This window comes from Pyrus communis, chromosome 16, assembly GCF_963583255.1.
Source record: "Pyrus communis chromosome 16, drPyrComm1.1, whole genome shotgun sequence".
Taxonomy (NCBI): Eukaryota; Viridiplantae; Streptophyta; class Magnoliopsida; order Rosales; family Rosaceae; genus Pyrus; species Pyrus communis.
Window position 1 is genome coordinate 3,827,084 of NC_084818.1, and position 22,777 is coordinate 3,849,860.

A 22,777-nucleotide genomic window follows, 5' to 3' on the forward strand; every position below is an offset into this window, starting at 1 on the left:
TGTCGTTAAAGTTTTGCTTTGGTTATTAGTTTATGCCAATAATTCCCAATCGTTTTTCTTACTTTTGCAATGTGATCTTGTTAGGTGTTGAAATGGGAAGATGTGGAAGTAGGGGAGCCAAAGGATGGCGAGATTCGTGTCAAGAATGAGGCCATTGGGATTAATTTCATTGATGTGTACTACCGCAAAGGCCTTCATAAGGCTGCTACGCTTCCCTACACCCCAGGTTTTGCTTCATTTCAACAAGTTCACTTATTGAATAAAAATTCATTTTTTGAGGTTATGGAGATACATTTCAACGTTCTATTAAAAATTTTGGGTTTCTTGACAGTTTTTGTGTAAACTGTAAACCTCTCCTGTGAGTATAAATTTCGAGGAATGATTTGGATGAACTTAAAACAAGAGTGCAGAGCATGAAATCAGATAACAGTTCCCACCAATAGTTGAATAAAATTCATTTTTGAGATTATGGAGATGCATTTCAACCAAGATTATCTTGTATCCAAATTTTATTAAAAATGTTGGGTAACTTCTCCGGTGAGTATAAATTTCGACAAATGGTTAGGAATGATTGGGATGAACTTAAAAACAAGAATGCAGAGCATGAAATCAGATAACAGTTCCCACCGATATTTTGATTGTGTATATATACATCTGAAACTTTATCGGGCACTGCAGATGTAGTTACTAGTTACCCTCTTTATGTATAAACCAAAACTGATTTCAGGTGTCGAGGCTTGTGGAGTCGTGACAGCTGTGGGACCAGGTCTAACGGGCAGGCAAGTTGGAGATCTTGTAGCCTATGCTGGTCAGCAAATGGGCTCATATGCGGAAGAGCAGATCCTTCCTGCAAACAGAGCTGTGCCTGTTCCTCCTTCCATTGATCCTAAAGTTGCAGCCTCCCTCATGCTTAAGGGTACGACAGCTCAGTTTCTACTACGCCGCTGTTTCAAGGTAGTTTTACACATGTACCCGCATCTGCTTTTTTTAATCTCTCTTGAAAATAAATGTGGAATTGCATTATGTTTTTGTAGAGCTCTTTGTTTCATACACACACTGTTCCTGTCAAGGTGAATATTTGTTACTAATAATACTGGTCACTGCCAGCAAATGTAAATCAGTAAATGAAATTCAGTGTACTGCTAAACCAATTTTAGCTATTGTCCCTGTTTCGGCAACGTAAGCTGAGTTGTGTGTAACCCTTTCATGTGCGAATCATGAGCACTCATAGAAGTTGAGAAGCTTTCTCTCTCTATTAATCTGTTCCTTTAAATATCTGATACAAGGGAAAACTGCCATTCCTTCTCTTTCACTTTTTCATTTGTGGTACGCTTCTTGTTTCCGTTATGATGGAGTTAATCTCAGCTAAGTGTGAAAAGTGAAGTGCTTTGTTAATCTCAACATATCTTCATTCTACAATTGCATGCCTAATGATGGCCATCGTTTTTCCTAATTTTATGAATGTTTTGAAAAATTGAAACCTTTGTTGCTTTTGTTATTAGATCTGACTCGACCTTTGTTATATAGGTTGAACCTGGACACACAGTCCTTGTTCATGCAGCAGCTGGTGGAGTTGGATCCCTTTTATGCCAGTGGGCTAATGCCGTTGGTGCGACTGTCATTGGGACTGTATCAACTAAAGAAAAGGCAGCTCAGGCCAAGGAGGATGGATGCCACCACGTCATAATATATAAGGAAGAGGACTTTGTCACTCGTGTGAAAGAAATAACATCCAACAATGGGGTTGAAGTTGTCTACGATTCTGTTGGGAAGGATACGTTTGAGGTAAGTTATACTTGTCTTATATTCATAAGCGTGTTATGATTTATCCAAACTACTCAACTCCAACATTGACATCATCTAATAGATAAGTAATGTTTTTGACTATGAATTCTTATCGGGAGGTATTGTTTTCAGGGATCACTGGAAGTCTTAAAACTTCGGGGATACATGGTGAGTTTTGGGCAGTCATCAGGTGCGCCTGATCCAGTTCCGTTATCAGCTATTGCAGCGAAATCACTTTTCTTGACTCGGCCTAGCCTCTTTCATTACGCTGTAACTTGAGAGGAATTGTTAGAGGCTGCAGGAGAGGTATTTGCTAATGTTGCATCGGGTATATTGCGGGTTCGAGTGAATCACACCTACTCATTATCTGAAGCAGCACAGGCACACGCAGACCTTGAGAACAGGAAAACATCTGGATCTATTGTTCTTATACCCTAGGTCGGAAGCGAACATGTACGAGTTGGTTTGTTCATTTCAAAAGCTTTGCGGTATGTGTGAAGAAAATTAGGAATAAGGGACGGAACATCGCCTTCCGGTTCCGAAACTTCAAGAGACATGCGATGTAATGAACCTCGATTAATTTCCATCGACATAAAAAGAGGTGATTTGTATGAACAAAACTCAGAACTTTACGAATTGAGAACAATATTTTTTTCCTTGTATTGCATATACAGTATACTACATCAAACCGTCGAGGCATGAATAAAAATCCAGCACGATATCCAATAAAATATCACATGCTTTGAACTATGCTTATGATAAGGTCGGACATTAGTTGAAAATTTTTTGGGCTGGAAAATGTGCAAGGTGAATCCAACTACGAGATATCAGATCCAAGTACATCAAACCAGGCCTCTAGTCACCAGTCCTTATGGGTCTCATAAGGAAAAGGAAACTCACAACTTACTCACCAACCCTTATGGCTCTTAGATTATTTTCCTTTATTGTCAAGTCAAATTTAGACGTTTCATCTCTCTTATCACGTGAATACACATGTTTTTCTTGAGATTGGTAGCATTATGAGAGTGACGTGGAGTTCATGAATTATGAATCTGTGTGCCCCTGAGTTTCTATAAATTAAGGCCATGTAACCACAACATACATTCTTAGAACTGGCTAAGTTGAAATGAGAGATAAATCTCTCAGAGGTCAGTGAAGATGAGTGGTAGGGAGGGCGATCTCACAATCTATGTCCATCTTCTCTTCTTCATAAAATTAAGAAGATGACATAACATGAATTCTCTCCCATGCTACTCATTTTTATTGTTGCTGAGAGTCTCTCCCCTTTCCCTTTCATGCCACCCAATTAGAGATTTTGATTTGGATTTCAAACAATTTTCATTTTCTTTTCCAATTTTTGTTTTTTGATGTCTTCGTTAAGATTGATACAATTTTGGTAATGTTTATAACTTCTTTTCTTTCTCTTTTAACAGGTGATGGTTTAGCAAATTCAACTAGTATGAAGAACTTGACCACATTTCTTAATTTCATTCTCAGATAATCGCTACTGACACTTCAAAATAATTATCTTGCACTTTTTTTTCGTCTTAATTTTTTAATAAATAGAAGTAATAAATAGAAGTACCAAATGACCAGAGTTTGCACACAACACCCTTTGACTGCTGCATGGCGCTATTCACCAACACCTCCAATGAGGAGGCCTCCTTTTTAAAGGGGTGTGTTATCCACACACCTATTTTTACTTTTCACACACCCCTTGTTAATTTCTGTCCGTTGATCTTCTTCATTTCTCCGATCTGACTGCCGAAAATTAAAAAGGTGTGTGAAATGTAAAAGGGGTGTGTGGATATCACACCCCCTTTTTAAATCAACACCACCAAGATCTCCATCTCACTCTTCAAATTAATTGCGACCAAAATCGTAGACCACTGTTTTACCCCATATTAATTAAGTTAATTTTTCCAATTGTTATATGTATGGAGGGTTTGATAAAAATAAATATGTATGGAGGGGGAAATTTTGAAATTACAAATGCTTCACCATTTTCAGATTCGCATTCCACACACCTTGTCATAGGTTCGATTTTTAGTGATATTGAATCACACAATGGTAGTCAGATGATGACTGAACTGTCTCTGCAAGTCTTCTCGACCTCCGAAGAGGTGGACTACTGTAGCTTACCCACGAGCTAATCCCCTTAAAAAAAAAATCAAATTATGTAATCTATTTGAGTTTTTCACTTATTGAAATTAATTTATTTATCACCAAATTTGCAATTGGAAAATTTGGTTTATGTCGCGCAATTCAAACATGGCCGCATCGTATAACTAGTTTTTTCTTGCTTGCCAGAAGAAGATGAACAAATCATTAATTAGATGTTCAATCTTGTTTGTTTGAAATACATACCACGTTGTTTATTCAATTGAAAGTGGAGAATTAAAAAGTTTGTGAATCCAACACTACAATGCGTAATTCAAAATTAACAGGAATTAAACCAATTAATGAAAATATTTGGGCTGAAACATTAGCAAAGTGAGTCCATCAAGCCTGAGACGTTATATATATATATAACAATTTATTAATGAATAAAGATGTCACGATAACGGTGAATCCGTTATATAATCCTTTGCCAAGAAACCAGTATCCACACGTTGGAGGTAACCAAGAAACCAGTATAATCCTTTGCCAACAATGTTCAACAATGGGCACAAATGTTATGCCCAGAAAGCTGAACTTGCCGCCGCTCATTTTCAACTTCCCTGCATTGTCTTGTATTTATTGCTTTTTTTTTATTTTCTAATTGGCATATGAATAAAGTAATAGAAATTGAATGAATCATATCCAGTTATTTCCTACCGAAAGAAATGAAGATCATTACAAATCTGTGTAGATTAATTATTTTCGTTTTTTTAAAGTTTAATTTCCCCAGATTTAAATTAGTCAATTTGTAATGGAGAGAGAATAATTATAGCATACAAAAAGAACTCCGATCAATATTGGATCAATTTGAAAAGAAAAGGGTGGATCTTCCATTCGGTGTAGGAAAGAAAGATCATAAACTTTGGAGATTTACTATGTATATAAAGTTGGAGAATTAACGAAATAATTGGCACAATAATAATAATATGAAGCATGTGGTTTAATATTCTAGTGTTAGGTTTTTAATCCTGCGTGTCGGGTTCGAAACTCCCCCTCCCTTTAATTATTGTAATAATTTCGAATCCTTTTCATCCTCATAATAATAATAAAATAAAATAAAATAAATCAAATGAAGAGAGGAATGGTTGCAATAGTGCCAGCCAACGTTTTTTACTAGAATTTTAATTCAATTAATAAATGGATTTGAAAGGAAAGGAAAAGTTATCATGAATTTGAACAAGCATTATTTGTATTTTGAAATACTCATTTTAACTAGAATTTTAATTCAATTAATAAATGGTTTTGAAGGGAAAGGAAAAGTTACCATGAATTTCAACAAGCATTATTTGTATTTTGAAAATACTCTTTAAAATATATTGAGACTCATGAAGTTCCCATATGAGGCTCATATATGATTGCAAGTTTAGTGGTGGAGCGAGAAATTTATAATGGGCTCATAAAATAATTTTCTAAAAATTGATCATACTTTTACTTATAATGACTATTTTTTTTATTTATAAAAAGAGTGTGATATGCATTAAGATGAGAAAGATACATACACAAAAGAGGATAGGGTCCATCAATGGGCCTTGATAAAAACCTTGATGGGGCTTTCAATCCGGTTGAAGGAAAAAAAATTGTTTTGCCAATTTTTAAATTTTTTTGCTGCAAAAAACTCATTCCCAATCAATCAATCAATACAAAAACCTTAAAAATCCTAATAAATCCAAGTTGAGAGAAATACTGATATGATTGGGATTTTGTGATACAACCAAATGCGATAAACAGTGACTGAATGAACTTAAACACCACAGAAGCTTTGAATTAGGATATATATATTGGTGGAGAAGGCGTTTGCGTGTTTGATAAGTCCTTAGCTTGTTTGAGAATTAACGTGCTAATTTTTTTAAGTGAAACAAAACACAAACAATTAATGTAGTTTTGGTTGATGTCAATTTAAAATATATTGATTAAAGATCTCCTTGCTTCATTTGTCGTAGTTAATATAGAGGTCAAATGAAATTTCAAAAAAAGAATTTTATATGTTATTGGGTCAGCAGCAACCAATGCCCCAGACTCCTCCCTGAACATTCAAAGCTATTGACCATCCTTTTTCTAAACCATCCTCAACGGCTGGAGAACGTACGCGTTTTTTAATCCATGCCTATGAATGAGTCAGTCTGACTCTCGTTGAATGTTTGACAATGTTAAGAAGTTGAGAAGATCAAATTTTATGTGGAAAATTTGGCCAAAAACTCTGATATATTCCATACGATGAATGCATGAAAATTCATGCAGAATAATTAAAGCTTTGATTTTTCTTGCTCAAAGATGATAAGGAGCTAGTCCATCTGTAGAGACAGAACATGAGGACCAGTCATATTCACAACCCCACCTGGAACTGTGAACAGTCCTTCACACGGGTCGTAGGCTCCTGGCTAGGCATATCAAGTAAGTAAATGATTTAATCCACAACTCTAATATGATGGATTTATCCAACATAAATCAACCTTTATATATATGTAATTATAATGTATAATTAGAGAATAATATTGATTGTGATTTGATTTCTAGAGATATCAATGGGGTGTTTTATATTGGAAGTAGGATTGTTGGAAACCTAAATTGGATATGATTATGATACTTAACTTGGAAGCTAAGAAAGTAAGTTTAGGTTTCTTTTATGGACGGAAGCCCTAGCTTTTAGCCTATATCAATATCAAGGTTCTAAAAGATGCTAGATACTAGTCGAGCGGCGGGCTGGGGCCTAGCGCCTAGGTGCTTAGGTGGGGGCCTAGGTAGATTAGGCGGATTTAAGTAATTTTGTTATCCATCATATAAATTAATTCAACTTACTACCTAATATGTAAATAAACATTGAATAATATGTTTTTTTTTTAAAGAAAAATATGTGTAAGAAAATATGTAAAATTTTAGCCCTTTTGTATCATTTTCTAAGCCTATAAATTTTTTTGGGCCTTTTTCATTAATAAAATGTAAGGTTGGGCCTTGTATTCCTTGTTTCACCCTTGAATAGAATTGTCCAGTCCATTATAGATGGGCGCAATGGACCCTAACAAAAAACCCAAAGCTATCTAATCCATTTATTATTCTATATTTCCTATTAGAATGAAAGAATACACCAAGATACTTGTACCAGCCTCCCGATTCCCAATCATTAACTCACATTTTTTCCAAAAAAACCCTAAGCTACTTACTGCAAAAACCATTGCCGCTGTCAGCCATATCACCACATCTGTAATTGCAGATCCATACTCTCTCTGTCGTATCTTATACAATCGTCACACCGAGAGGGAGACGACGAGACTCGGGGAGAGAAGACTGTGAGGTGCAGAGCACCCAAATTGGCCACCGTCCGCTTGCTTCTGGGTAGACGGTCATATTTCCCCAGACCGTCCAACTTCCGTCTAGCCTGCCCAGCATCCGTTTAGGCCGCCTAGGCATTCGCCTTTCGTTGTCTAATAGCTTTCCCGATTTAGTAAACGATTTTGGGTTAATCGTGGCGGAGCACCACTGTCTAGCGCCTAGAGCATTTTTTAGAACACTAATAAATATCGGTCCCTATAAACCCTAGAACACATAACACAAAAGCTTCCCATAGAGCATTGTCATACGGCTAAGAGTTAATAGAAGACTTAGTGTGTTTCTTCTCAGTGCAATACTTTCTATGGTTGCTGCTAAAGCTTCATTAGGTTAAGGTTTGATTTTTTTACGTGCATTAATTACATGCATGAGTTGTCGATGCAAATTTCAACGTCTTCAGTCTTGATGAAAATGTTCCTGCAAAACAATCAACCCTTTTGATCAAAGACCAAAAACCTCATGAGTCCACGAAGAGTGGGAGGAGGCGGTTTTGGCCAATGGATCTTCAATGCCTAAGTTAGTCTCTATGATAAGAGTGAGTGCTTAAGGTTTTCTGTGCATAGAAAATGCATACCATTTTTTTGTGGAGAAATTGGGTATTTATAGGAGAATTGGCCAGCAATTAGGGTTGATTTTGGTGAGAATGTTCCCAAGATATTGTGTAAATAATATCTTGAAATTAAAGGTAATTATCCCTAATTAAATATAATTGGGATAATTACTTGATAGGGTTTATCTTCAATTGGGAATGCATTTATGATAGGATTTAGGGATAATTCTATCACTAAATACCTTCGACTTTTTCTACGTGCAGTGGAGCTCTGAGTAGTCCTAGGATATTGAGCTGCGCTTGGGATTCCCAGCTTATTTAATAAGGGCAGTCTTGTTTTTTTTTTGCTAAAAGTACATGTGTCACCTCCATGATTTTTGAGATTATTTTTGGCTCCACATAAGTGTTTTAATTGTACACCCTCAAAGGATAACATAGCAATCATATGCTTTTTTAGTATCTACATAATTCATATCAACCGAGGTGCACAACACGTAGACTTGAGAGACTTCCAAGTTCACAATGAAGTATTCACTCAAACTGATCAGGAAGTAAAACAATAAGTCACCAAAACAATTCTTCTTGGAGGAGGGTTGGTTTACCCGGGTGATTGATCTGCCATAATGTACTCCTACCTATAACACTGGTAACCGAAGTCAAGCATATATATGACGATCTTCATGCATGAATAGCCGAGAGGAAAGAAACGGTGGTAGATGATAATGATAAAGGGTGTCACGTCTGGAACGGCAGGAAGAATGAATGCGCGAGAGGTGCCATGGAGTGAAGAATATCCCTAGTCTCATGTAAGACAACTAAATGCACCTCAAGGTGCTGTCGAGGAACTAGGGTTGAGCACAGAACAGGCAATTGAGCCACTCGATCAACCAACCTGTCTATATGTATCCATTCGACCAACCGAAATTTTGGCGCTAGTTCTACTGCCTTGACTTTTCAAAGTATTCAAGAAAGACAAACCTTAAAGTACGCCGCGCACGGGGACCCTATAGCTTTCACCAAAGATTGTGCTTGTATGGGTCTCTTACTCGTCCATTCATCTGGAGCATATGGACATTCCAAGAAACACCTTTCCCTTACAAGCCATTCTTGTGCTTAAAAACTGGCATGGAAGGAGTTATATGTACTCCCATATCCCTTGTAGGTCTCATTGATATGTTAATAACAAGGAATATGCAAGTTTTGGATATCTCCGTATATAGGATCCGTGCCGTTGTGAGATATTTAAAAATTTTCCACCAATACGCTTTTTTCTCTTCACTTGTTCCTTGAAAGAGTGCACCGTCTGTCTCTAAAGCGAATTTAGAAAACAAGATAACATAGTAGTTCCTACCCATATGGTCTACTCCCTTAACAGGTCCACATGAATCATAGTTAGCAGCTACCGTTAAACCACCTGCCTCATTCGACTGGAGACCAATAGTTGTGTGAAGTATGAGCAATAAGCCTTGTTTGATGATGTGAAGGTAAAAATGTCATTTTATGTTTTCTGAGAGTAAATTCAAATCCCGGAGTCAAAACATTTATTAATATAAAAAATATTTCACGATCTCAAACAAATTACCCCTCAGTCAAATGTTTTTCGCTTTTTGGGAGTGATTTCCAATCACCTTCCTTTTCACCTTTTTTTTTTTTTACCCAGAAAAAAATAAATGAGAAGTTCAATTCTGGTGGTAGCTGCCTACTCAAATTATACAATGGCATTTGTGTGGAAGAAAGAGGACTTTGTCGCTCGTGTGAAAGAAATAACTTTCGACAATGGCGTTGATGTTGTCTATGATGGAGTAGGGAAGGATACGTTTGAGGTTTAAGTTTTACTTTTCTTATGATCTCCATAAGTGTGTCATGATTTACTCATATGTTGCCGCATATATATGCCTAACCAACTCCAAAATTGACGCAAGTGACTTCTAACTCAGTTGGTCAAGAGCATTCGACATTATCTGATATATAACATTTATTTTGGACTACGAATTCTTACAAATAGATATTGTTTTCAAGGATCGCTGGCAGCGATGAAGACTCGTGGGCACATGGTGAGTTTTGGGCAGTCATCAGGCGAGCCAGATCCAGTTCCTTTACAAGTGAATTCAATGCACCATTTCTAATAATTCGCTTGATTAAGATTCCAATACTTTACTTGAAAGAATTTAAGCTAGGGTTGTAAAGACTGATTGCATAGGCTCAACTCAATTGAAGATGAGTGAGGTTTTGCCTTTATTATATAGAGATTACAAGATAAGTATGTTACAATATAAACGTATAGTAGATTACAAGTGAATTCAAATTACAAATATAAACTGATAGAGTCTAAGAAGAGATAGGACTGCGTTAGGTTCTCTATTTGGTGAAGAGTCCTTGAGTTATCCAAACTAACTTTGACTTGGTGAGCGGGACTTAGGTGATTCAAAATGCAGGGATGTGGATTGCTGACCTGAAGTACATGTAGGAATAATAGGTTTATCACGCCCTCGCAAGCTAAGCGGGCGTTTACGAACAGGAAGCTTGGAGAGGAGATAACTGAAACAAGCAGAGGACAACCCTTTGTGAGAAGATCTGCAATCTGATCAGTAGTTGCGACATAGCCAACTTGAATTTCTTTGCGAACAACCTTTTCTCGCACATAGTGATAGTCAACTTCAATGTGTCTCATCTTTGCCTGATAAACAGGATTAGAAGCTACTGCAAGTGCACTAATATTGTCGCACCATAACTTTGGTGGAGAAAGAGAAAAGTGCAGGTCATGAAAGATATGGCAAAACCAAGATAAAGTGGCTGCCATATAGGTCTGTTGTCTAGACTCGGCCTCAGTGCTTGTGCAAGACACCCCTCGCTGTTTCTTGGATCTCCAAGAGACAAGATTATCTCCAAGGAAAATGCAATAGCCCCTAGTGGAGCGCCGATCATCAGGATTAGGGGCAACAAACCAAATGAGATGAAGTTTCGCTAATGCTGGAGACTCATGTAGAGTACAGGATTCGGATTTTGTACATGCAATATATGCCCTTATTATTTTCTTTTCGGAGATTTAAACAGACCCCTGTTCTTAACCCTTATGCTTAAGATGTCAAGCAACTACAGATCGATACATGTTGAGTCGAGTCAAGTCGATTTTATTTATTCTAGGAACAAAGTTGCTTCATGTTTCAAGTTTGTAAACTTTGCGTATATTGGCATCAATACGAATGCTTTGTGACATAGAGTGCCTCTAAATAACATAGGAACATGCTAACTCTATCATCACCATTTTGCTTGCTCCACAATCATTTCAAAGCTGCATAGCAATTGGGTTTTCTCGTAAAAGAGCAAAAGGTGTCATGTGAATTAGTACGAAGAAGAGAGAGAACAAAAGAAAGATCCAAAGGTAAAATTGTAAATGAAAAATAATTAAAAATACAACCACGAAATAATGTGAATAATGTGAGTTTGCTGATAATTAATTAATGGGGTGAGTTATCCACACACCCTATTTTACTTCTCACACACCTCTTGATAATTTTTGTCCGTTGATCTTCTTCAATTCATCCGATCCGACGGCCGAAAATTAAAAAGGTGTGTGAGAAGTAAAATGGGATGTATGGATATCACACCCCTTAATTAATAGGTAACTAATCCCTAAACCATTTTCACACATTTCTCTTGTCATTCAATTTGCTTCTGCTGAATTAAGAGTTACTTGTTCAGAAAACAAGTCTTTTAATTTTATATGGGATTTTTTTTTTATATTTTATATTTTTTAAGAAAACCCCGATGGTACGAGGGATATTTTATTAATAACGAAACAAATAAGTTACACTTAGTCAGGGGAGAATATAAACCTTACCCCTCATAATGCCAAGAAAAGGAGAAAAACAACATTGAGTAAGAAAGGGGGGCATAAACCTTACCCCTCTAAAAATGAAAACAAAAACGATACAAGGAAGGGGTGACATGAAACCTAACCCCTCTAAAGCCAAACTTGAAAGAAAAATACAATGAAACAAGAGGGACGAAATTTGACAAAATCATACAACACAACCATACTGGCATATTCGTCACAGCAAGGAAAATGCCAACAAACTTACGCAAAGTACAAAACAAAGCTAAACATATTCAACAATTACATGATACATTTTAAGCACTATCATATTCAGCAACTGTGAAAGAAGAATGCTCCATGGCATGTTTACCAGCAAAGAACCAAGCACAATCCAAAACCCCGTGAAGAATCCAACTCCTAAGCTCACGTAGAACCACCCATCTTCTAGTAAACGGTATCCACCTCCTCCGTCTTGCTCAACTGTTGCTGGCGGTATCATCCCATTCGTGCTGCAATTCTTGTTGAGGGGAGCTCCGCATAATTCGTTGCCGATGAAGCTCGACTGATCGAGGCTCTGCAGTTGAGTGCTTTCCGGAATTCGTCCCGTCAAATTGTTGTAGGCCAAGTTTAAGTGACTCAGAAATGTCAAATTCGTCATGCTTGGAGGAATTTCACCATCAAGTTGGTTCATGGAAAAATCGAGAGATTCTAACTGTGCCATATTACCAATCTTTGAAGGAATTCTTCCGGTGAAGCGATTATTCGATAAATTGAGTGACTGCAATGCGAGGAGGCCGGTAAGTTCTTCAGGGATCTCTCCATACATAAAGTTGCATGAAAGGTCCATGCCTTTTACGAATCCCAGAATCTTGGTATATTCCATTTCTATCCCTTTCGTTACCAAGATTGCATTCTCTTGAACTTTAAATGATTCTAAAATAGCAGACAAACCAATGCTAAACAGTGACAAAAATGATTCTGAAAAAGTAGCCATGGAGCTCAAATTGTGGAAGCATCTCGGTATCATTCCTGAGAGTTTGTTATGTGCAAGGTCCAATATCTGGAGACTTTTCAAATAACAAACTTCATTAGGAATATCTCCTTCAAACTTATTTGAACGAAGGTTAAGAACATGCAACCCTGAAAGGCTTTTCCCTATCCATATTGGTATGCTTCCAGAAAACCCATTTTCACTAAGGTCAACAATTGACAACCAGGTACAGTTCTGCAGGGAATGTGGCAATTCTCCGTACAGGTGATTATTGCGCAAGTGCAGCGATCTCAGATTTTGTAAGTATCCCATGGCCATTGGGACATTCCCAGTTAGGTTGTTGTTTTCTAAATTTAGGATTCTCAAGGATTGCCAACTCATCCAACAATCGGGTACTTTTCCAGTGAGAAAATTGTTCCCGAGATGAAGAACAAAAAGTTTCTTTGTTTCATCCGGCCTATCACAGAAGAAGTGGAAAACAGATCCAGAAAATGATGAATTGGAAAGATCTAGCCATTCTAATGAGGTGGGAACAATAGGCAATGCACTAGTGAAATGGTTAGAACTAAGATCAACCATTGAATATGGAGCAACAAATATATTTGGAATCTGCCCATACAACTGATTGTGAGAGAGATTCAGAGATTGTACTTGGGAAGTTAAGTTCCAAAACCAAGTTGGAATAGTACTTGAAATTTGTGTACCAGACAAGCTTAGTTCTTTTAATTGCGTTTGTGTCCGCAACCACATCGGCCATTCAGGCCCCAAATGCCAGGAATCCAGCTGCAAAATTTCAAGTTGAAAAGGAGGAACCCAATCTCGACTAGTTTTCAGAGTTAATGAGTTTCCTTCTGCAATGAAATGCTTCAACTTTGCAAGGTTGCTAAAGGAAACTTCCGACACTGCACCTTCTAACGAATTATAAGATATATCCAAATCCGTTAGCATTTTGAGTTGACCAATAACTTCTGTGAAAGTTCCATTAAACTGATTTCTAGATATGTCCAATTTTTCCAAGCTTGACAGATTTCCTAGTGACATTGGAATGGGACCTGATATATTAGTATTCCCCAACGACAACGACTTTATTCCATCTGGACCACATCTAGACAAACTTTCAAAGATTTCGGATGGTCTTCGAACCGTGAAATGGTTCTCTGACAGATCAAGAACTTTCAACTTACAAAGATGCCCCCAAAGAATTTGGTATTTTCCCTTCCAACCGATTACCATCCAAGTGAAGATTGACAAGGGATGTCATGTTTCCAATGGAACTCGATATTTCACCGCGTAATTCATTGTAAGAAAGAAGTAAGGACTCGAGATTGTTCAAGCTATACAACCATTCAGGTATGGTAGAATTGAAGTTGTTCTCCTCAAGATTAAGGACTTTAAGACCGGTCATATTCTGAATAGAATTGGGAATCGGATCAAGACTAATAGAATTGGATGACAAATCAATTTCCCTCAAATATGTGATATTCTGTGAAATGCTAGGAATTGGACCTTGGAAACCACAATCACTGAGACGAAGAGAAACTAGATTTTTAAGACTGAAAACCCACCTCGGCATCAAAGAATTAAAATAGTTTTCAGAAAGATCAAGGACAACCAGGGAAGTAAAATTTGTGGTGGGTAGATGGGGAATTTGATCAAGTTGACAATAGGACATATCTAACTCTACCAAAGAAGGGAGCATGTTTGTAACTTGCAACCAGTCAGATGCTTTGCTAAGATTTACAGAACTCAAGTCCAAGTGTTTCAGCAGAGAAAGACTAGAAATCCACTGAAGGTTCTCTACCTTCAGATCGTTATAACTGAGATTGAGATAGCGTAGACTGGAGAGATTTCCCAGTTTATAAGGAATTATTCCATCAAACCATGAGTATCCAAGATTAAGGTGTGTTAAACTTGTCATAGAACCAAAGAAACTGGGAATTCGTGTTGTACTGAAATTATTTCTACTCAAGTCCAAGAAGTTGAGATGCTTTAAACCGAGCAAAGAAGGATTCATCTTACCACCGAAACAAGAGTTGCAATCCCAATCAGAGTCGGAATTATTAAGGTGCAGCTCGTGGATGTGGCCGGTCATGTGATCACAGACAACTCCTGTCCAGCTGCAACAGTCTGAACCTTCTTCTGCAGCCCACGACGAAAGCCGATTGGCAGGGTCCTCGAGATGTTGCTTGAACATCAGAAGTGCTTGTCTTTCGCTTTCCTTGCAAAGTGGAGGCCAACCGGGATTTCCATTGCATAAACCAATACTGAAAGTAATGGTTGCAATGGCTAGAAACCTGATTAGTAGTAAAACAACTCTCATGGTTCTCTCCATAAAGTTCAAGTGTATGAAGCAGGTGATGTGTATGTGCAAAGAAGGATCCAGAGTAGTGCTACCTATATATACTAGGGAGCCTCACCTTTTCTAAACCATCCTCTACGGCATGAGACCGCATTTTCAAATCGGTGCACATCAATGAGAGTAGCAGTCGTCGGACGGACTCTTGGAATCTTGGACAAAAGTTTCATAGATGATAAGATGGATTAAAATAAGCGGCTATTTAGGACTAGCTAGTCCACATCTATAGAGACACAAGTTAATTTAAGAACCCACTTGGAATTGAGAATCGTCGCTCCTTCAAATACATTGTATTAATAAAGGGTAAATTACAATTTACTTCTTTAAATTTTGGTACAATTGTAATGAAAAATTTTTCATCCCATGTTCTATCATTTATATAGTGACACATGATGTACCATCCCATGTTCCGGTCACATTGAAAAATCTCTCCAATTGTAACCTCGTACAACATTTCTATAATAACATTTCAATTTCATACATTTGGTTATAACTAGCAAAAATTGCCCACGCGATGCTGCGGGTTTTAAAAGCATTTAAATGATACTGTTGCTTGTATACACACAAAAGATCAGACTTCTATTTACATGCAAAAAAGATTAGACCAACAAAGTTCTTGTGGCTTTGGATCAACAATAGTACCAACATACAAAAGATTATGAAACATTGTTCGATAATGTTAGGAAGTTAGAATGATAATATTCAAAGATCATATGCCAGCTTGAAATTGAAAGACCAAACTCTGAATTCAAAACTATTTACATGTGGAATAAATTAATCTTCAGAGGATTAAATTAATGTTTGATAATGTTAGGAAGTTGAGAGGATTAAATTTTATGTGGAAAATTTGGCCAAAAACTCGGATGTATTCACACGATGGTGAATGCATGAAAACTCATGCAGAATAATTAATGCTTTGATTTTTCAATCGGTGCACATCAATGAGAGTAGCAGTCGTCGGACGGACTCTTGGAATCTTGGACAAAAGTTTCATAGATGATAAGATTGATTAAACTAAGCGGCTATTACTCCACATCTATAGAGACACAAGTTAATTTAAGAACCCACTTGGAATTGAGAATCGTCGCTCCTTCAAATACATTGTATTTATATAGATGAAAAATTAATTTTTTTGATGGATGTGATTTACTGGGATATAATACGCCCACCTAAGTTGGGCGTCAAACAGGTAAATGTGCAAGTGAAACTAAAAAGGGTAAATTACAATTTACTTCTTTAAATTTTGGTACAATTGTAACGAAAATTTTTTCATTGTGATCTAAAAACTGAGTTGTACACTACGTGTTTTTATATAAGTGGTGAAAATTTTATTTTTTAAATTATTATTTTTTTAACATGTATTCTATTATTTATATAGTGACACGTGATGTACCATCCTCTGTTCCAGTCACATTGAAAAATCTCTCCAATTGTAACCTCGTACAACATTTCTATAATAACATTTCAATTTCATACATTTGGTTATAACTAGTAAAAATTGCCCACGCGATGCTGCGGGTTTTAAAAGCAATTAAATGATACTGTTGCTTGTATACACACAAAAGATCAGACTTCTATTTACATGCAAAAAAGATTAGACCAACAAAGTTCTTGTGGCTTTAGATCAACAATAGTACCAACATACAAAAGATTATGAAACATTGTTTGATTTACATGCAATTTTTCTATTTACCTTCAGAAAATTAGAATGATAATATTCAAAGATCATATGCCAGCTTGAAATTGAAAGACTAAACTCTGAATTCAAAACTATTACATGTGGAATAATTTGAAATGCCTCAAAACATTATCATTGTATATGAAAGACTATCCAGCTACTGCTAAGAAGTACAGAGTCAATGATCCTTCACTATTCATGGCAAGGCACACCAGATACAACTCATAAAACTCCAACCGATAAGAGCAAAAACGACTCAGTTTGTGTAATTGGTAAAACCATAAACAAAATCCATACCATTTCAACATCATCAAGTTCCATACCATAAACAAATTCCATACCATTTCACCAGCAACACCAGGAACTGGGAACAGTCCTTTGTACAAGTCGTGGCTAAGACTAACGACCCTTCGTAGCTAGCTAGGCTTATCAAACAAGTAAATGATTTAATCCACAACTCTAACAATCATTTGCTCTTCTAATATCTCAAAATTCATATCAACCGAGGTGCACAACACTTAGACTTGAGAGATTTCCAAGTTCACAAGGAATTATTCACTCAAACTGATCAGAAAGTAAAACAGATCTCTTTAAGTGAGTAAAAATGCTATGTAATAACCCCCAGTCTGCACGGAACATTCCGTTAGAGTGAAAAAGTTAGATCTTAACTCAAGGGAAGTGAAAAGGTTAGATCTTAGCCCAAGATAGTGGCAAACTGGCAATAACAAAGTAGCATAGAAAGGAACATCAAATTGCCTTCTGAAGGCAAATGTGCATTCATGGCAATAAATCCAATATCATGGACGGCAGAAGTATTAGGTCATAAGGATTTAGCCCGTGCATTCTGAGACGACCACAATTAGCCACAGAATGATTGTCAAACCAGCAATAAGGATGCAAGCTATTTCAAGAAATGGACCTTCTCGAGTAATCAGAATCTCCACAATCAGCCCCAACACACCAACTATATTACACCCCAGAATGTGAATCAACCCACAATATGCCCCCGAAAAGAATTGAGTTCGGATTAAAGCTGCTCTTTTAAGCAACGTTATTTCAAATGTTTATATTTGGCTACTGCTACATAATTTGATGACTGAAGAAAATGTTTATACTTGATAATCATATTCAAGTATAATAGCTGATCCAAAAAGAGGTGGTTCATGGTGAACCCCTGAGTGAGAAAGAAAATGTTTAATCAAAGAGACTAGAAACTCATAACCACATAAATAACAATCTTATTATTAACATGGATGGATGTAATATCATTTATTATGTTTTTAGACACAAATCATAAGACTATATATTTCTAGTTTCATTTCACCTGTAATTTATAACCTGCCCCCTTCCAGTTTAAACTTTAAAGGATGCTTTTCTTTAATCCTGGTTCTTGACAATCAGTGAAGAGTAATAACACATACAGACATTAAACTTGAAACCTTTTTCCAAGCAGATGCTACACCTACAAAAAGATATTAAGCTTAAAGACCTTAGTATCCAGCTTTGGATAATTGGCAAGTATCTGCTAACCTTCCCTTATATGCTACAAATTCAGACTTAGCTTAGGAGCAATGGAATTTGATTAGAATTATTCAGAGCACAAAAATATGCGTAAACACATACAAATTTTTTTGAGCCGCACGATATTGGAGAAAATTCATCTGGTGGTTCACCAACTGAAAGCGACGACGATCCAAAATCAAGGGCAGGGTAGACGCCAGGTGGCCTTTCTCGAGGTTTAATTCACAGCTCAGCCCTTCATCAAAAAGTGAAAGATCAAAATTACTTTTACAGTAAGAGCAATACCAGAAGATGTAATCTAAATTATTTATATTTGGTTCCCCTGAAATCCTTTTGACTGCTTCAACATACTATATGCAGACAGAACCAGAACCAAGTCCAGACTCACTCGTAATAGGTCTCCTCATCCACAACAATATCCCAGCTTTCCCCTGTCGTGCTTTTCCCATATTTGTGCACCTTACTGCAAAGAGAGAGCAAGTTAACTTGTCAAAGAAAAACCGGAACAATAGATGCCAATGCAGTTCAGCAAGTTTATTTCCTTTCGTACCCATTTCCAAAGTGCTCTTCTCCCCATGTCCTTCACCAACCTAGACATGAGAGAACAAAAACAGAGTTGCATCAGATTAAATTATTGAAAGAAAAAGTTCACTTCTGTTGTAACGAATCGACATTAGAATATAGCAACCAAATTATGAAATACGAATTTAAAATGTAACTATTTACCGTGTCTGAAATGAATCTGTGAAATCAAATAGTTAAACCCTAAACAGCACCACTGCAAATAGCATAAGAAAATTGAAATTAACCCTAAAGAAATTGGGAAAGAAGAATATGAAAAGGGAATACCTTTCGGCCCTTTTGAGTTATTGGAAAAAAACCCAACAGAGCAAAAGATAAAATAAATTTTCAACTTGTAAGATTCATACGCGAACAGATTGGCGGTCAAAAGCATTTCAAAACTCAGAGCCATCAAGCTTTTTGATCTGCATGGAAATGATTTATGAAGTTTGAGATTCTTATAGATGCTTCAGACACATCGACATATTGAAAAAGCAATATTCAACAACCTAGTACCCATGCTCCATAGAAGGTTACAGAAAATATGAATGTCTGGACTCTGGAGTGAGAAAGTAAAAGGACTTACCGCGTACTTCATATCTTCTAAGTTTGTGTAGTCTACAATCCCTGTTGTTCCTACAAAAAAGGCATTGGACAAAAGCTAAGTCAATCGAAATTCTGATGTCTCATGAGCTAGGTCTTAGGATTAAGCTATTGAACTAACACTATATGAAATAGCAGTGTATATCCCAAAAACAGTCTGAAATCTGGTTGATAATCGAAGAGTTCGAAGGGATTTACCTTTGGATTCTTCGGCTTTCAGATGGAGTTTGCTTATGTGTGGGAGAGAGAGGTGGAGCAGCTAGGGTTTGAGTATGGAAGAGATGAAAAATGGAGAGAGCACCTGTTTTGGCTGAAGCAACGGCTCACACAATCTGGACAAAAATGCAAATGTCTTAAAAGGGGAAATTATAAAAAGAAACCTCAGCAACTGAATTCAAAGAAACATTCTGACATTGTAAATAACATTTCACAGGAAAAAAAAAAAAAAAAAAAAACCTAAACTAATTACACTTGGATTACAATGTTATCATTTAACAATAGGAATTCCCATACCGCAGCAGAAGATCCTGCATCTGCAAAGGATCCTTTAAAACCTTTTTTCTTGAACAACCCCGCACTGCAACACTTCCAGGCAAGGTAAACCAACAGCACCCTCATGCTGAGCTCTCCTGTGCATATAGACCCCTTGTAAGTAATCTTAATCAGTCAGTTATCATGAATATACAACTTATATTAATTTTCTACAATATCCAACACACAAATATAACAGAAGAGGAAACTTTTACTTAAGCAGCATAAAATGATATCCTCTGCATTTCATTCCAAAATCCATCACTCTTATGTCTTTGCCTGCACAGTTTTTGCTCCAACATAGCCTGCCATGATGATAGCAATATCAATAATTAAGACATAAAGAAAAGGCTATCCTAGCTAGCTATTATCGTTGGAGTAAACCAACAGCACCATAAGTAAAGTAGCAGACCAAAAATTTTTTTAGAGTTGATGTCTTAACATGTTTAAGTAGCAAAAAGATTACAACACATTGGATGTGTTAACAGATCCATAAGCTGATGACTCCCTCTCTGGTTTACCGGATCATTCTTAATGTATTCAACAATGCAGCAGCAATTAAAAGTCCTTGGAAAATGCCAAGCTACTATAAAGACATGACGAAAACTATATCCCCTTCCTTGCACAGAACCTAAATATGATTGACATGTTCTCAGCACGATTCACTAACATAATGCATAATGTGATCTATGAAATGCCGACGAGCAATACTTCGAATCGAAGAATTTCGCAATCCCAGAAGCCGAACTGAAATGCCGGAAAGCAATTCATCCCAGACGCGACCCCAAATAACAAATTGAAACCCAACAAAAAGAAAAATTTCAGGTGAATTTCTCGGCAACCAAACGGACCCGGATCTGAACGAAACATAAAATGGCGAAAAAAAATCTAAATTTTAAGGGAAAAAAAAACAAACCTGGATCTGAACGAAGACTGCTAGCGTGCTGCAGAACGCTTTCTCCCTCCCCCTCTCTCTCTCCTCCTCTCTGTAAGCCGCATGCCTTCCCCTCACCAAATCCCACACTGAGCGGTCGATCCCACCGAATACAATCCTAACTTGTCCCAAACCCAAACTGACAACAATGCCCACCCAACTTTTACCCCCGACCGTGCAATGTTAAACCCTAAACGGGTATTCCCGTCATTCGAACCAATGGCAGCTTCGTAAAAAAGCTGAAATATCCAAACCTACCGGCTACCGGTTTGGTACTGAACTTTTTTTTATAAAAAGTGAGTATAAAAAAAATTGAGTTCAAAAATTTGTTTGATGAACATTTAAAAACAGCTTATTTTCATAGTTTTGGATTAAAAAAACTGAAAACGTGAAGTAACAAAAATGAGTTTATTCTCTCAGCACAGCAGAAACAGTTTTTTTTTTTCAAAACACAGCAATACCAAACCAGAAGCCGACAATGGCATGATCGTAATTAAACTGAAATTCAGACCCAAACACATAGGCCACTTTGAAAAGTAGTGGCGTGGTCTTAAATAGTAGAAAATTCAGGTTCAAACACTGTTCATTTAAACAGTGCCAATTTCTAATCTTACTTTAGACTAAAGTAATTTATAAAAGAACTAGCCTCTCCGCACGCACGTTAAGCATTTTTGCATCACGGACACTACACGTCCCTTAAGGTGTATTATGATAGTTTTTCTTCCATAGTAATTGTCAAGATATATTTTAAATGTATTGTGTAAAGATGAATTTTTTCTTTACCATGCACATTTTAAAAAGTTGTCATGTTTTTCGTTTTCACTTTGCGTAAAGTAATGATTTAAATGTTATTCATTCAATTGTCAAACAACATGAGATTTTAAATGCAAGTTCCTACCTAAAGTCCATGAACAATAGCAAGTAGCATTCACTTTCCAACACTTATAAACATAATTAAAATTTACAAAAATATTAATAGGTCGAATTCCTGGATTAGAGGAACATAACAAAATAAAAAAGACAAAGTAAAACAAAAAGTTTAATTACCAAAAACGTAAAATAACCAAAAGAAAGAATGGAGCAAATTCCCTCACAAATTGCACACCAATTGATTGTTTGCAAGAACATTTCTCCCTCTCCCTCTCTCTCCCTCTCTCTCTCTGATTGAGGCAAAAACCAAAATGGAAAACCTAATAACAGTAAAATACCAATCAAACATTGAAGAGAAAGGAGGAGACATAGGGATAATTCCACTGTAATAGTGTGCTTTGAAATGTTGTAAAACCCTAAAATTGGTTTAGTTTAAAGTTTAAGTTCATATGAGTAGAAAAGCAAATGAGAAAGAATACACATATGAATAAAATTAGATATCTATAAACCTTTACCATCCTGACCATTGTGGAAAATCTTCATTACAGCCAGAGTCATAGAAGATATACGACTCTTCAATACTTTTTTAACAATAATTAAGGGCTATGGTCATAAGGAAAATTAGAATGTTCGAAAGACAATACACTTGTAGGCTTGTAGCAATTAAAAGATTAAACAATTAAGTGGAGAATTACCTGTTAGAATTGAAAAATTATTACAAAAAGTTTTAAAATTGGCCAGTTAGATACTGAAAAAGAGAGTGATGAGATGGAGGATTTCAATCAAATTAAAAATTTGCAACATGCAAATGTAGTGGGGGTGAAACTCTTTGGAATCATACTCTTCCTCTTCATACTCTTCACCATCCTCATCGTCCTCATATTCCTCATAGTCATTGCCTGACTGACCATGTTCCATGCTAAAAGAACATCAAACAATTGTCAAGCTAATCTCTATAAAAAATAATAGAGTATCAAAATAAAAAATTTACATACCAAAACGTAGATAGATGAAGATTGGAAATTTGCTTACATCTCTATCATATCCCGCATTTCCCTTTCAAAATTTAAAAAAAAAAGAACTCACAAATAAATCC

At 36.5% G+C, this 22,777-nt stretch overlaps 1 protein-coding gene and 1 pseudogene across 1 annotated transcript in view; one reads left to right on the forward strand and one right to left on the reverse strand.

The window, feature by feature from the left end:
- Positions 1-2,348, forward strand: part of LOC137721209 (uncharacterized) — a 32,832-nt gene extending 30,484 nt beyond the window's left edge. Inside the window, exons 2-5 of the mRNA XM_068460312.1 lie at positions 85-226; positions 728-954; positions 1,528-1,785; positions 1,918-2,348. Of these exons, the coding sequence (XP_068316413.1) occupies positions 85-226; positions 728-954; positions 1,528-1,785; positions 1,918-2,064 (774 nt within the window). The 3' untranslated portion in view covers positions 2,065-2,348. The remainder of the gene's footprint in view (positions 1-84; positions 227-727; positions 955-1,527; positions 1,786-1,917) is intronic.
- Positions 2,349-11,609: 9,261 nt separating this feature from the next.
- On the reverse strand, positions 11,610-15,250 carry LOC137720610 (receptor-like protein EIX1; annotated as a pseudogene).
- Between the last annotated feature and the right edge of the window lie 7,527 nt (positions 15,251-22,777).